The 13,794-nt window shown below is 39.4% G+C and overlaps 1 protein-coding gene across 2 annotated transcripts; it reads right to left on the bottom strand.

Annotated features, from left to right (window-relative positions):
* Positions 1 to 1,929: 1,929 nt before the first annotated feature.
* On the bottom strand, positions 1,930 to 10,088 carry zgc:101744 (Receptor expression-enhancing protein 6-like). 2 transcript variants are annotated; one of them, XM_023155593.3, is made up of 6 exons: positions 9,929 to 10,088; positions 9,700 to 9,832; positions 5,598 to 5,691; positions 3,460 to 3,598; positions 2,776 to 2,966; positions 1,930 to 2,572 (listed from the first exon to the last, which is right to left on the bottom strand). In XM_023155593.3, the coding sequence occupies exons 2-6, from the start codon at positions 9,812 to 9,814 to the stop codon at positions 2,566 to 2,568; spliced, it is 546 nt and encodes a 181-aa protein (XP_023011361.1). In that variant the 5' UTR covers positions 9,815 to 9,832; positions 9,929 to 10,088; the 3' UTR covers positions 1,930 to 2,565. The 2 variants fall into 2 exon arrangements, with proteins under 2 accessions (XP_023011361.1, XP_004540303.1); XM_004540246.5 differs by having other exon boundaries at positions 2,798 to 2,966.
* Positions 10,089 to 13,794: the final 3,706 nt, after the last annotated feature.

Below are 13,794 nucleotides of genomic sequence, written 5' to 3'. Positions count from 1 at the left end.
GAAAAACTGCAGACTGCTGAAGTCCTGAGATGGAAATTGCAAGATGAAAAATGTCAAACTCGTTGGATTTATTAGGCCAGGGTTTTCATTTAATATTCGGCTGGCATCGACACAAAGAATCCTTAACATAAGCTAACATTTAACATAAGCTATGCAAAGATTACATCCAAATCAGTCCTGTATCACTTAGAGCAAAGGTATGTGAAGCTGGCATATTAAGTCAGTGATGTTATAGAGCTAGCTGTAATGGAATCAAATATATTTAAAGTGACACAGAAAGATTTTAATGAAAAAGAAAATCCTGCGTTCGATGCCGTTTCAGCACCACGGACAGAGACCCCTTTGTGTTTCAGCACCGTGGAGAGCGCCGTGAACGTATGAATGCAGTAGACTGGTGTGTATAATACAAAGCTAACCAGAGCGTGGAGAATGGAAAAATGAATGACGTGATGACAAACACGCATCGATATAACAGTAAGTCTAACTAAATCATCAACCCATGTCAATATCCGCTTGACAGTGTCAGGTAACATCACAGCTAAGTGTGAATAAGCATCTACTTCACGGTAATATAGGTCCAAGGCCAAGTCAGACCAAGCCTTGTTTTGAGCTGTGGTGTCTGTACGTGACGGTCTCGCTGTATGACTCACCAACTCCATCTGCAAGGTCTTGTCTTTGTCCCCCTCTGTCGGTAAGAAGGGGAACTACAGATGCTTTGGGAGAGCGGGGAGAAGCAGATCCATACGTGCGTGGTTCTTTCAAGCAGCATCGATTGGGGAGAGGAGATAATGAGGAAAACACCAGGGAGGAGGAGGTGGTTTAAACAGAAGACAAGACCAAACCAAAAAACTAAAACAAGACTTCAAAACAATCAGACCTGCCTACAAGTGTGTGAAGATGTTGACATTTATGGCACATTTTCATTAGTACTTTCTACCTGTATGCAGCAATGCAAACAGGAGTAAGTTAGTATAGCAGTAAGCGAAAGCTTTAACCTTCTAGTGGAGCTACGTGACAAATAATTCACATTTATGATTTTTTTGCGAAAACACAAAGGTGGTTGAGAAAGATTCGTGAATGTACAACACATGCTTTGTCTCCTTCCGTTTAGCTCTTCTTCCACTGTCCTAAGCCATTACAGCCCTCACACTCAATAAAAAGCCTTTTCTCAAACCACACAGCAACAAAGTGCAATAACCGGTGTCTGGGTCCCATTTCTGTTAAATCAATAACCCATCGGCTGAGGGACTACACAACAACAAAACACCCAACAGGCACATCTTCACAGGAGCCATTTCCAGATGGGTTCCTTCCTTTCTCCCTGAGGTGGAGTGTGGCCACCGCACTGGCTCCATCCACCATTTCCAAAGAATTATATCCAGCGCACAATCACAAAGGAACTCCCATTCAGAGCTCCTCAAGCGTGAATAAAAAGGAAAACACAAATTATTGCATGGGTGGTTTGGCTATCTGAAAGCTGGTAAATGTACTACAGGGGACAGGTCAAAAGATCAAGTAATAAAAAGACTGTGACAGTGGTATTTTCCCTGCAACAAACCCTAAAATAAAAACATTAAATAACATTTTATGTGACCTCTGATCTGAAATTACACTATAAGTTATTATACACAAATGAGAAACTGGTAAACATGTGTAAATCTTAGGTAGGTATACGCCAGTTTTAAAATTACTACAGATAAAATTCTATATTAAAAAAAGATATATACTGCTGTAAAGACCAAAATCCTCACTGGGTACAGATCCAGTGGCACAATTTCCTCGATTCACTACCTCTGCTAAAAAAAATAAATAAAATAAAATTCACTGTTGCGTGAATGTTGCAATCCAGAACAAATAAAATCCCATTTGGCACTATGTGAAGTGATTGGAAAAGGGATTCTCAAAGAAACAGATAGTAAAGACAAGACGCAGGGGTCCAGTTTTATTGCTTCATCATTACAAGGTGATAAATTAAGACATCAAAAAACATAGAAGTCAAGTTAAAGACTGAGAACCTTCATAACAAGCTTTAAATTCTGCTTTGCACAAACAAAAATAAAGCTTGTAAAAGCAAGAAGACATCAATGACCCAAGTGTTCCAGTTTTGATTGTGAATTTAAAAAAAAAGAGAAAAAAAGAACACATCTTAGGGTAACCTGCTTTTATAACTATACTGTTATTCAACCTTGGTTTTCTGTCACTAGTGGCTCAGTTAGACAACACTGCCGACATGCCCACAGAGTACTTGAAGGTATAAAACTGTATTTTTCTTTTATGTTAACATATTTTGTCACACTAAAACAAACAAAAGGAAAAGCTCACAAAACAGGTCACAGTTTCACCGATTGCCTTAGCAGTACCAACAGGAGTAAACTGATGTAGAAGTAAAAACGGCTTTATTTATTTTAGAAGTGTGACACTTCCATGATGTGAAGAGAGGATGGAAACCAGTCACCAGAGTGTCATAGAAGGAGGAGTAGGACAATCCAATAGTGAAATCACATATTTCCTGTCACTCAGCTTTCCCATGTTTCTTACTGGTCCTTTTCGTGGTTGAGGGCCCGGTTAACAGCTGATGAAAAATACAGGGAAGGACAAAACAGAACAGAAAAAAAAAAACCAATAATATTTTATAGAAAATACATGAAAAATATAAGACTGCTGTATATGAGGATATATTCTGACAGTGTGAAACTGTGTGGTCATGCACAAGTTTGTCTGGTGTATTAATGTGTTGCTGCGATACATGCAGAGTATAAACGTGGCTGTACTTGCATGTACACTGTGAAGGGCTCACCCTCCTTTGTGACGGTCTCAGTTATGTTCTTAGCCTTGGCACTCAGATCGCTGACCATACTCTCCATGGTGGCCTGGTGTTTCAGAAAAAATGGTCTGATCACGCGCTTGTACAGGATTTCGGAGCCGTTCCACGTTACTGGAGCCATACACCATATGAGGAACAAACACTGTAAAAAGAGCAAATTTTCTGTTATAATAAAAGGGAGAGCTATACATTTTATGAATATAATATAATGAAATGATAATGAAGGGTTATACATTTGTTGATTGAAGTTCAATCAACAAATGTATACTGGGATTAAGGTTTTCAATATAAACATAGTGTTTTAATGAAGGTGAGCCAAAATCGTCATAACAATAAGACCACAGTGTTTCATCAGTATGGTGGCTTTTTGTTTCCATGATGTCATATTATTATTGTTATTATTTTTTTTGGTAAAAGCATTTCTGCATAGTGCAGTCTTTATTTAGCAGTTACACAAAATATCCACAAGAGGGTGGTGTTGGCTACTGTAAAAGAAAAGCCATCTGCCCTTATGTAATTCAAGACAGTATGACTATCTATGGCATGACAGTGTGAGCAGACTTGGGCCAGTGTCAGCTGCATACAGTGATAATGTCCAATATAACCACAAAAACCATATTAAAATGTCAGCCTACCTTGCCAGCATAGTAAAAGGGGAACCAGAAGAGGAAGATGTCAGAGAAGAACTCAACAACGCTGAAGAGTCCGTAAACAACCCAGTAGGTGAGCCACTGTGTGTCATCCTCCTTAATATTGCTCTCGATGGCCTTAATACTGAATGGAGAGGAGAACAAGAGACTGATGAGGTCATGACATCCATGGTACATTAACATTAAAAGTCTAAACTCTAAACCTGATAAGATGATATTATGCGAATGTGACAATTAGCAGCACTGTACAACAAGAAATTCATGAAAGGAGAGGGTCAATATTCTGCAAAGCTACATGAACTATAGGGGAAAAAACCCCAAAACATTTAGAGACACTGTCTCAAGTTGCCCTTTCCCAAACACAGAGCTGGAGATGAATTCACTACTGGAAGCAGCTTCATTTAGTCCAGAATGCTGCCAGAAGCAGAAGGTACATACGATGACCACTTGAAAACCACAAATTCAACTATTATCTGTGCTTCTCTCCCATCAGTGCAAATCACTGCACATCACTTTGTATTAGAGAGCTGATAAAGACTGTTTAACTCAAATCAAATCAAATCAAATCACTTTTATTGTCACATCACATGTGCAGGTACATTGGTACAGCACATGTGAGTGAACTCCATCAGACATTTACGTTCTTACATGCAGCTCTGTTAGTTTCTACAAACATTTGTGGCTGTAGTACAGGTGGTCTCATGGGGACATGCATGATGTGATTTGGTAAGCTGAAAGTTGGTCAACAGTATGAATATCAGAATTTATGCCAATATGTACACTGAATGAGTTACTGCCCACCGTATCATCCCACACCAAAATTCTTCTATGTAAAAATAAATTCTTTAGCAAAGTTAGACAAACCTATTTTCCAATGTAGCCTTTTTTAGTAAAGCTTTTTCTTTTCCCGCATTATTGTCTTATTGAGCTTCAGTTACACAAAGAAACAATCCTGTAGGAAAGAAAATCAGATAGAAAAACCTAATTTTACAGCCAGTAAGAAGTAAAGAAATTACAATGCCCCATACATGCTTCAACATAGACACAAGCATGCAAGCAATGCATGTTTACACTGATTTAATCTAACCCAGCCATCAGCGTCGCCTGCAGAACAGCAACCGGTGCCTTATGCGCTGGTCATGAATCAAACATTTCATTTGGGGTTTAAATGTTTGATTTTTGGGTGGGGGGAAATGTTACGATTCGATGTTGTCAGTGTTTTGTTGTAGGCGTGACTGTTATGTGTTTCCTGTTTTACTTTGAAGGTCTGTCTTATCTCAGTGTGTTCAGTTTACGCTTCCTTGTCTCGTCAGTTCTGATTTGCCCCAGCTGTGTTTCCCTCCTGTTGTCCATTCCCTGATTGCTCCCTCTATGTATTTAAGTAAAAAGTAAGTAAGTAAAATTTATTTATATAGCGCTTTTCACAGATAAAAATCACAAAGTGCTTTACGACACAGAAAATGGGAATATAAAAATATAACAGTAAATAAAACAATGTAAAACAATAAAACTATAAAAACAGCATAAGAAGAAATTAATCAAATGCTTTTCTAAATAAAAATTTAAGCCCTGTGTTTCAGTTTGTCAAGGTCGCGATCTCCCCCGTGTTGTAAATAGTTGTCGTATATAGATGTAAATAGTTGTCGATACTTTTTCTCACTGCAGCAGCTTAGTAGGCGTGAGAAGCCATTTTTCCTTGAGAGCAGGGAGTGTGGGGGCATTTCTCCTTATTTTTCTTTTTCTTATGTTGCACGCCAGTTTTCCCTGGGCTGGGGTGTAACACTTTTCATAATAACACTGAAAGAATAGGAAATGGTCAGCAATCTCTAAAAGTCTGTTAAATACAAGAGGCAAAATAGACTTTTGTCATGTTCTTTTTTTCATGTAACGGCAGGTAAAGCACTAGTCTTATCAAGGATATTTAATGATTAACAATGCAGCATGCCACTAAAACACATCAGTAACACAGATATAAACTGGTATTATCAGACTGACTACCTTGAAAAAGCCATAATTAGTATTAGTAATAGCAGTCTTGGGTTGGGCTGACATTGAACTTTGGATTCTAAAAGAAGTGTTCATATATTAGAGTGGACATTTTTTTGAACAGATGTCATACATACGAGAAATATGCTGGATAGACAAATCCAATCAGGTTGCAGAGTAGTGAGGCTCCATATCCAAACAGAAGATATATCGCAACAAAACTCAGGAATCCTGCAGAGAGAGAAACACGAGAGGCGGCAGTGAGCTGAGAGCAGACGGCGCGACAGGGAGGGGAGTGTGAGGTTATCCAGTTACTTTACAAACACTTCTAATGTCAAGCTACATTACTGTGTGTCTCACAGCAGGATATGAGGAAAACACAGTACCAGGATCAGGAGGAGCACTGAACACACACCAAACACTGATATTAATGCAGCCAAAACAAGAGTGGATTTTTTTTAAAATACATTTCAAAGCTCATTAAGCCACATGAAAGTATAAACTTCAAGCCTACACACCTCAGGCATGATAGACTCCACAACACCACAGGTTTTATGCAACTTAAAATAATATGTTTATGATAGTGTGTAGTATGTGAAACTACAATTCAATCACTATCTTAAAAACATGACTTCCCAATTCAGTGTGTATACTTTGTGTCTAAGGAAACAGACTGACTTTGAGTGGAAATGACTCAAGTTCCTTATTTATTGACTGGCACGAAATTACTCTCTGCCATGCTAAAAAGTAAATACGGTATATGGATAATATAATATGGTCTAGAACACAGCATTAAGGCATGATATAGCCATGAATAAAGATAATAAACATGTAACTGAAAAACCAGAAATACTGCAGAACTGCCAACTGGTAACTTTGAATTCAATTAACAAACAGCAGATACACACTACAGTTTAGCATGCAAAGGTTTACCTACCAATTTCTGTCACATACTCAAGATTTTCCCAATAATATTTCTTCAGCTTTTTTAACACTGAGTTTTAAATAACATCTTATCAAAATTTCGTAGGAACTCTATTCATGTAAACCTGAAAAAACAAGCCAAGTGGGGTCACCTCTCATCCCTGTAACATATTTATATGTGCACTTGCAATATTTTTAATCATAAAAATATTTGCTACCACAAAATTGTCAAGAAAACAAACGAGGAATATTGGGACACTGCTTGTAGCCCAGTTACTGCTTACTAAATACATTAATAATACTATATCCCTGCTACGGATCTCTGCGGGGATGAACGGGTGGTAGCTTTCAGAGGCAGGTGGAGTTTCCAGCAATGCAGAGTTGATTAACACACAGAGAGTCAGTATAAAATGTAACTAAGGTGACTCCGTTGCGAGTTGATGTAAAACAGAACAAAAACAAATATTGTGTAATCTCCAAGGTACTGTAGATGTCAGTACTTCAATATACTATTAAAATTTATGCAAAACTCAACTGTTCATTTAAATTCAGCTAATATAAAAGGTCATACATTATCAAAAGCACTAAAAGCATATGATCCTGTTGTAACCATTGCCTGCTCTTTACATCTCATTTGTTTGTCACAGCTCATATACAAATATCTGTGCTGATCCCAGCCTATCCAGCTCACGCCCTGTCTCTCTCTCTCTCCCTAATGAAGACCAAACTGGAAGAACCGGTTGACAGCGAAGACCCCAGGCTAGGTTACAGACAATGGCCAGTGTAAATAAACACACCAGCTGCAGCACAAAGCACTAACAGCATATGGTAATTTTCAAACCAATGTGCCATCAATAAAGAAAATGCTTTTTTTCCCCACTAGATTTTGACAGCTTACATAGAGTCATTACTTCATAACCCTGAAATGTAGTAGTTAAGAAACTGGATAAATAATGAAACCACAACTGTTTGATTTTTATTATAGCAGTAAATAATAGGACAAAGAAACTCATGGATTTCTCTTAGACCATGATTGTGTATCTATATTCATTAACATCTTTGTTGTGGAACAACTGAAAATGTGCACAGAAGTCATTACATAGATGTGTGATCTTGTGATGAATGACTCAAAAGTCTTTTTTACATAATTTTTGAAGGTCAGCTAAAAATCCAGTTTGACTTAATTTCAAATGATGACAAAGACCCATTGTTATGAGTACAGTGGGTGAGGGGTGGAAGTTGACTTTAAAAATGTGACGTTTATGCACAACTACTAACACCCAGTCAACTGGCTGCACACAGCTGACTTGAGGCATCTCTACTCCAGTCAGCACATTAGTATTCACACTTCAGAGTGTTGCAGGAGTCAGCATGAACTTGAGATGTCTCTCAGCTAAACAGCACACAGTTGCAAAGCTTGGTTCTTGAACTAGCTCAGATCAAAGTGAAGTCCAGTACATTAAAGTGAGCAATCAGAAAAGAATTTATTGTACTCAAGTGTTTTTCAGTGTACAACACATTTTTACCCCAAAATGTGGACGTAATATCAAGTAAGCATTATAACGGCACTTACAAATTGGCCAGATGCTAAGCAGATATTTCTGCAAACAGGACAGGGCATGGTATAATTTGGCTGCTCTGTACGGTTCTATTAATTAATTATAGGGTAGAGACAGGTAGAAGTGTTTACATACAGTCCAGAGTATTTGTTTTGCAATTCAGTCTGCTGGAGGGTGTGGGAAAACAAAACAAAACATGGATGTACTTGCATGTAGATCTAAAACAGAAAGACTGACTGACAGCAACTGTCTGTGCAAGCGGTTGTTTTATCAATCTTTTGAGAGCAACTGTGTAACTGGAATCATTCTGAAGTACTTGAGATAGACGGTGTTCAACATCAAGTTGAGTACAAAATCGCCTTACTTATACTACTGGCTTTTTGCACACACACACACATATATGTATATATATATATATGAAAATATAAGCCCATACAACAACAGCAGGCATGCCCAACATGGTTCTTACTAAGGCTTACTGCCACGTGTTTAATGCTTAACCACTTCCAGTAAAACCCAAAAAAGTCTACAAAAAAAGCTTGTGCTTAATATCTCATTTGATTGCAATGTTTGGCTTTTCTATGCTACACGTGTGTATAGATCTGAAATGTTGCGTCTAATTTTTTTTTTTTTTTTACATTAATGAAAAAGTATGACATGTTTTGTTTTGTGTATACACATATATAAAAGCCATAGTTCTTTTGAAGGATCCTTCCCAAAATATGTAGTATTTGTTACATAAAAATAAATCTGCTGATGAAATATTGGTGATAGAGATTTTTAAACCTTCAATTATCAACATTAGTCACCAAATGTACTTTTTTAAAGTCATCTTTGTATTTTTACTTATGTTGGAGTACTGTTTGTTAGAACTTCTTATCTTTGCCTGTATTCAGGTTTTAGTATGTAGTATTCAAACAACGCACTTCACATACAGTACTAAAGATTCTCCTCCTTTGCGACCTTGAAATTGGTTATCCTGAAGGCATGCCATTGTTCTGCCATGAACAGACAACCGTTTTTGATCAATTGAGAGTAAAGACAGTGAGTTTGAATGTAGGTCACCCTGGTGTTTCCTGTAGCTGAGTGGCATCCTAAGCACAACCTTGCCTGAGGTGTCTGACATTTATTGACTTTAACTGTACAAACTGACTACAAAGTAGCGTCAAAACAAAACTGCTAAGGAGTATGGGGCGCTGTTTGCAATAAAGGAGTGGATCTGTTTGCAGCTGTATAACCAGTCACCCTAGAATCTCCCTCCATTTCTGACCCTGGATATTTCAGGACATGATAAAAATACCCCTGAGATCAGCTGGTGGTGGATCTCAAATATTAGAAGCAGTTCATTCAGCAGCAACGCTTCGAAATAGATTTGTGTGTGTACATATAGGTGTGTGTGTGTGTTTGTACTTTTAAACCAGGTCAAACGCAGTAGTGAAGCATTAGGGCCTGAGCTGGATGAACTTTGGTATTCTTGCATGAGAGAGAAATAAAATGAGCAAGCTAACAGAGAGAGGGAGGATATGAAACATCTACTACTCACGAACACTGCAACCACAACTGTGTGCCAGTTTCCGTTTGAGTGACAGCTTACCAGCTAAAAAGCTAACGTTGGCATACTTGTTTAACACGAATATTGTGCCAAGTATTGGAGGAGAGGGGTAACTCCTAAGCAAAAGTTAATAAACACCTCCAGTGTTTTAAAGTACATTTGTGTAGCTAGCTGTTCGTTTATTCTCGTGAGCTGTTAACATACCCAAGGCGATATACTCTCTCTTCACTCCCGTTTTTTGCTCCAGTGTTGCCAACTGATCAGTCACAAAGTTCTTCTCATGGAGCAGAGTCACGAAGCGCTCCTTAAAGTGACTCATTTTCGGGCCTTCCCGAGCCTGCGACCGAAACAAAACCGTACAGAAGACAAAACAAATGTTACATGACCCCAAATTCGAGGAGTTTACAAGAAAACGGGCGGTTTACTTACTAACCTTTGCTTGATAACTTGCCCAAAAACTTGCCGCTGTGAGGGTGTCCGATGACTCCACCGGGCTGTGGCGGCAGAGGGGAGGAGCCTGGATGTGTCTGACCAATCACAAAGCTCGACTGACAAAAGCTGGCCGCTACAGTTGATGAAATAAACGGTTTGTGCTGCCCACGTTTGAAGAAGCTCAGTCATTTGGAGGTCCAGGAAACATTGCTAGTCTGTTGGGCCGTTAGTGAGTTAATAATCTGTTAAATTATGTGACCCCATCTTTATATTTTCTTTTTCCTATGTATGAAAGTTGCTAATATGTAAGGAATGTTTATTCTCTGAATGTGTAATATATGGTGCATTTTGTTTAAATGTTAATTTTACTAATAAAAAAAAGAAGTCTGTTGAGCCGCTATCATCCTTAAAATGCTTTAATTTCCCCACACATCCACTTCTGCAGTTACACCGGATGAATTTAATATTTGACTTACAAGGCTTGACTGTTTACTAAGTTTTATCAGTGTGTATCCATGCACACTAATAAACAGTGTTGGGAAGGTTACTTTTAAAATGTATTCCACTACAGATTACAAAATACATGCCCCAAAATGTATTTTGTAACGTATTCCGTTACGTTACTCAATGAGAGAAACGTATTCTGAATACTTTGGATTACTTAATATATTATCATGCTTTTTACAACTACATGACTGTACTATTGCTGTGTGATTTATTACTATTACTGAAGGTCCGCGGCTCCGAACCGTAGTAAAGGGACCTCTGGCTAATATGTCAGGTTTGTGTCCGGGGCCCTGTTTCAGGAAGCCGGTTTAGTGGAAAAACTGAGTAAGTATACCCTGAGTTAACGAAAACTCTGGGTTTTCGGTTTCACAAAGCGAGTTCAGCTGCAGCCTGAGTGAGTCACTATGACGACACACTCCGTGAAGCTATCCTGCCCCCTAGCAGGTTTACTACAACTAACCCTGACTGTCTCCGCCCCTGTCGGAAACCTGACAGTAGGAAGTGTCGGACATGGCGTGCCACTTCCTTGAAGAGCCAGTAGATCGTGAAGCCCAAATTCTCCGCAGAGCTCTCCGCCGGGAGAGAGTGATCAGAGCGCGTTTGGACATTTTATCATTTCCTGATGATTTTCTGTGCGAACGTTACCGTTTCTCAGCACAATCTATAATTTATTTGGATAACATCCTCAGGCCATATATTACGCATGTGACACATCGCGGACATCCTCTCAGTTCTGTACATATTATTTGTATTGCACTTCGGTTTCTTGCAAACGGGAGCTTTCTGTATAATATTGGTGACGCTGAGCACGTTTCCAAGGCTACCGTCTGTCGGGCAGTCAGGAATGTTACAGTTGCACTGAAACGTCTCCTGTACTCGTTTGTGGTGTTCCCCGGTCACAGACCCACAAGATTTATCAAAGAGGGATGCCACAAAATTGCAGGTATCAGGATGACCAAAACTTAATGTATGATGTGGTGATACTTGGACTACTACTTAAATTGCACATTTATTTTCAGGGTTCCCAGGCGTGATTGGCTGTACAGATGGCACTCACATTCCAATCATTGCTCCTTCAGTAAATGAAGGAGACTATGTGAACAGGAAGTCTTTCCACAGCATTAATGTACAGGTACATAGTTCCCTGTAGCATGTCAAACTAACAAATTATTTCATTATAGTAATGGATGCTAATTTGTGTTCTCTGCACTGTGAAGATCATATATGATGCTGCCAACATTATCACAAATGTGGAAGCCAAGTGGCCAGGCTCTGTCCATGACTCACAAATATTCCATGAATGTACACTGAGCACAAAATTTGGACATGGTGAGTTGAGAATACTTTAAAATATATAAAGACCAATTGCTTCAGGGACATTTGAACTGAAGTGTACCCTTCTGTCTTAGGAGAGTTCACTGGCTACTTGCTTGGTGATAGGGGGTATCCATGTTTACCCTATTTGCTTACCCCTTACCCTGACCCTGAACCGGGCCCACAGCAGCGATATAATCTGGCTAATTGCAGGACAAGAGCCAGAATTGAAATGACTATCGGAATGCTTAAGGCCCGGTTCCAGTGCCTGCAAAGACTCAGGGTCACCCCAGAAAGGGCATGTGACATTATTGTGGCATGTGTGATTCTTCACAACATTGCCACAATTAGAGGAGAACACTGTCCTTCTGAACCAGACATCAGCAGTGATCCAAACCATGAACATCCTGACCCTCCCACGGACATACAAGATGGAAGAGCAGTCAGAGACACCATATGTCACAATCATTTCTTTTGACCCATCACCTCAACATGTTGAAAGAAGAATAAACAGATTTTTTGTTCAACTGGCTTTATTGGTCGCCTGTATTTCCTGTACACAAAGTATTAAAAGATGTAAACCTCATAAAGTGTCTCTGTTGCTTCCTCCTCTGTAACAGCTGTCAATGTTTCTTCATTATTTTCCTGTAGTAAAGAAATAAACAACATTGCTGTTCTACTGTAAACTCATATAATCTGTGGAGTATTACTCACAACTGCATGTTGGTCTGGCTCAACAGGAGGCTGCACCAGATGCAGTACACCATCACCATCAACTGATAGAATATGAGGTTTATACAGGTCACTTATAACTTACAAGGGACCAAATGGCAATTAACAAACATACCAAGCACCTTACACTTCATTGTCATTATGCTCTCAAAGACAACCAAGGCTGAGGGAAGGCAAAATCAGTCGGAAAATAACTTCACTACAAAATAATTCATTATGGTAAAGAGTTTATCAAATGAATGTGTCGCACTGCAAAGGTGACTGTGAAGAAAGGATGTATGCACATCATGTATTATTTTGAATTTACCCCTTATGTAGGCACTTGTGTCTTGCGGGGTTATTGACTCAGAGGATGTCCCCGCAGAGATGCCTTCGGCCACAGGGCGCCCACTGTTTTGGCTGAGGGCCAACTGCTCAGCCTCTGTGAGTGGTGGTGGTGGAGGACCCCCACCTGTTTTTCGGGCCTCCGCTTTTTTTCTGTTGGCTATAACGGGCCACATTTGAGCATACAGAGTAAGCAAATATGTACTTGTAATGTGCTCAGATAATTTCAATAAGTGCTTACAGAAAGAAAATTAATGTAGCCTCTAACTGCAATTGATTTACATGGGACAAACAGACCAAGCACTATGGCTCATAATACAATTACACCTTACCTGTTTGGACTATATTTTTATATTTCATTTTTACTTGCTGCCAGGCACGTTTGGGGCCTGTTGGGTTGCACCTGCGCTCACATCACATCACAAAATAAAATGTATATGTAGTGGCAATTCCTTTACTTTTGTAAGATCAAACGTCCCACAACTTAAAGTCCACAAGCCACTGCTGCACTGAGGTAATATTTCGTACGCAGGCAAAAGAAGTCCATTGTCCAAACCTTTTAGTTGAGAGTTTTGGTTTTGGTTTATTTATCCATTTGGCAAGCAATAACAAGATCCTTCCTACTGCTTCTCCTGCTCTGGTAAAAAACCATAGGCCCACCCCAATCACTGGCGTGCACAGATAGAGACGAGGTGGTGCTGAAGCACTTGCCCTTTTGCCCTCAGTCCAAAAAAGTGCCCTTTTGAAAGACGTGATTTTTTTTTTTTTTAAAGCTGCGCGATTTAAAAAGGTGTGAAAATAATGGCTTGATTTGTGCCCCTTCTTCAAAGACACCCGAACCCTGTCGCTTTTTCACTGTCACCGTGTCACGTGAACACGCTTGCAGTTCATTTGTTGTGAGGCGTGTAGCAGCGGCATGACACAGGACTACTTGGAGTAGGCATAGTAGGCTAACTATAGCGACTGGGAGCCACGGCGGACAACACGGCA

The sequence above is a fragment of the Maylandia zebra genome, linkage group LG19 (assembly GCF_041146795.1).
Source record: "Maylandia zebra isolate NMK-2024a linkage group LG19, Mzebra_GT3a, whole genome shotgun sequence".
Classification (NCBI taxonomy): domain Eukaryota; kingdom Metazoa; phylum Chordata; class Actinopteri; order Cichliformes; family Cichlidae; genus Maylandia; species Maylandia zebra.
The sequence above is the reverse complement of the archived record's forward strand: the minus strand, read 5'-3'. Positions and strand labels throughout refer to the sequence as shown.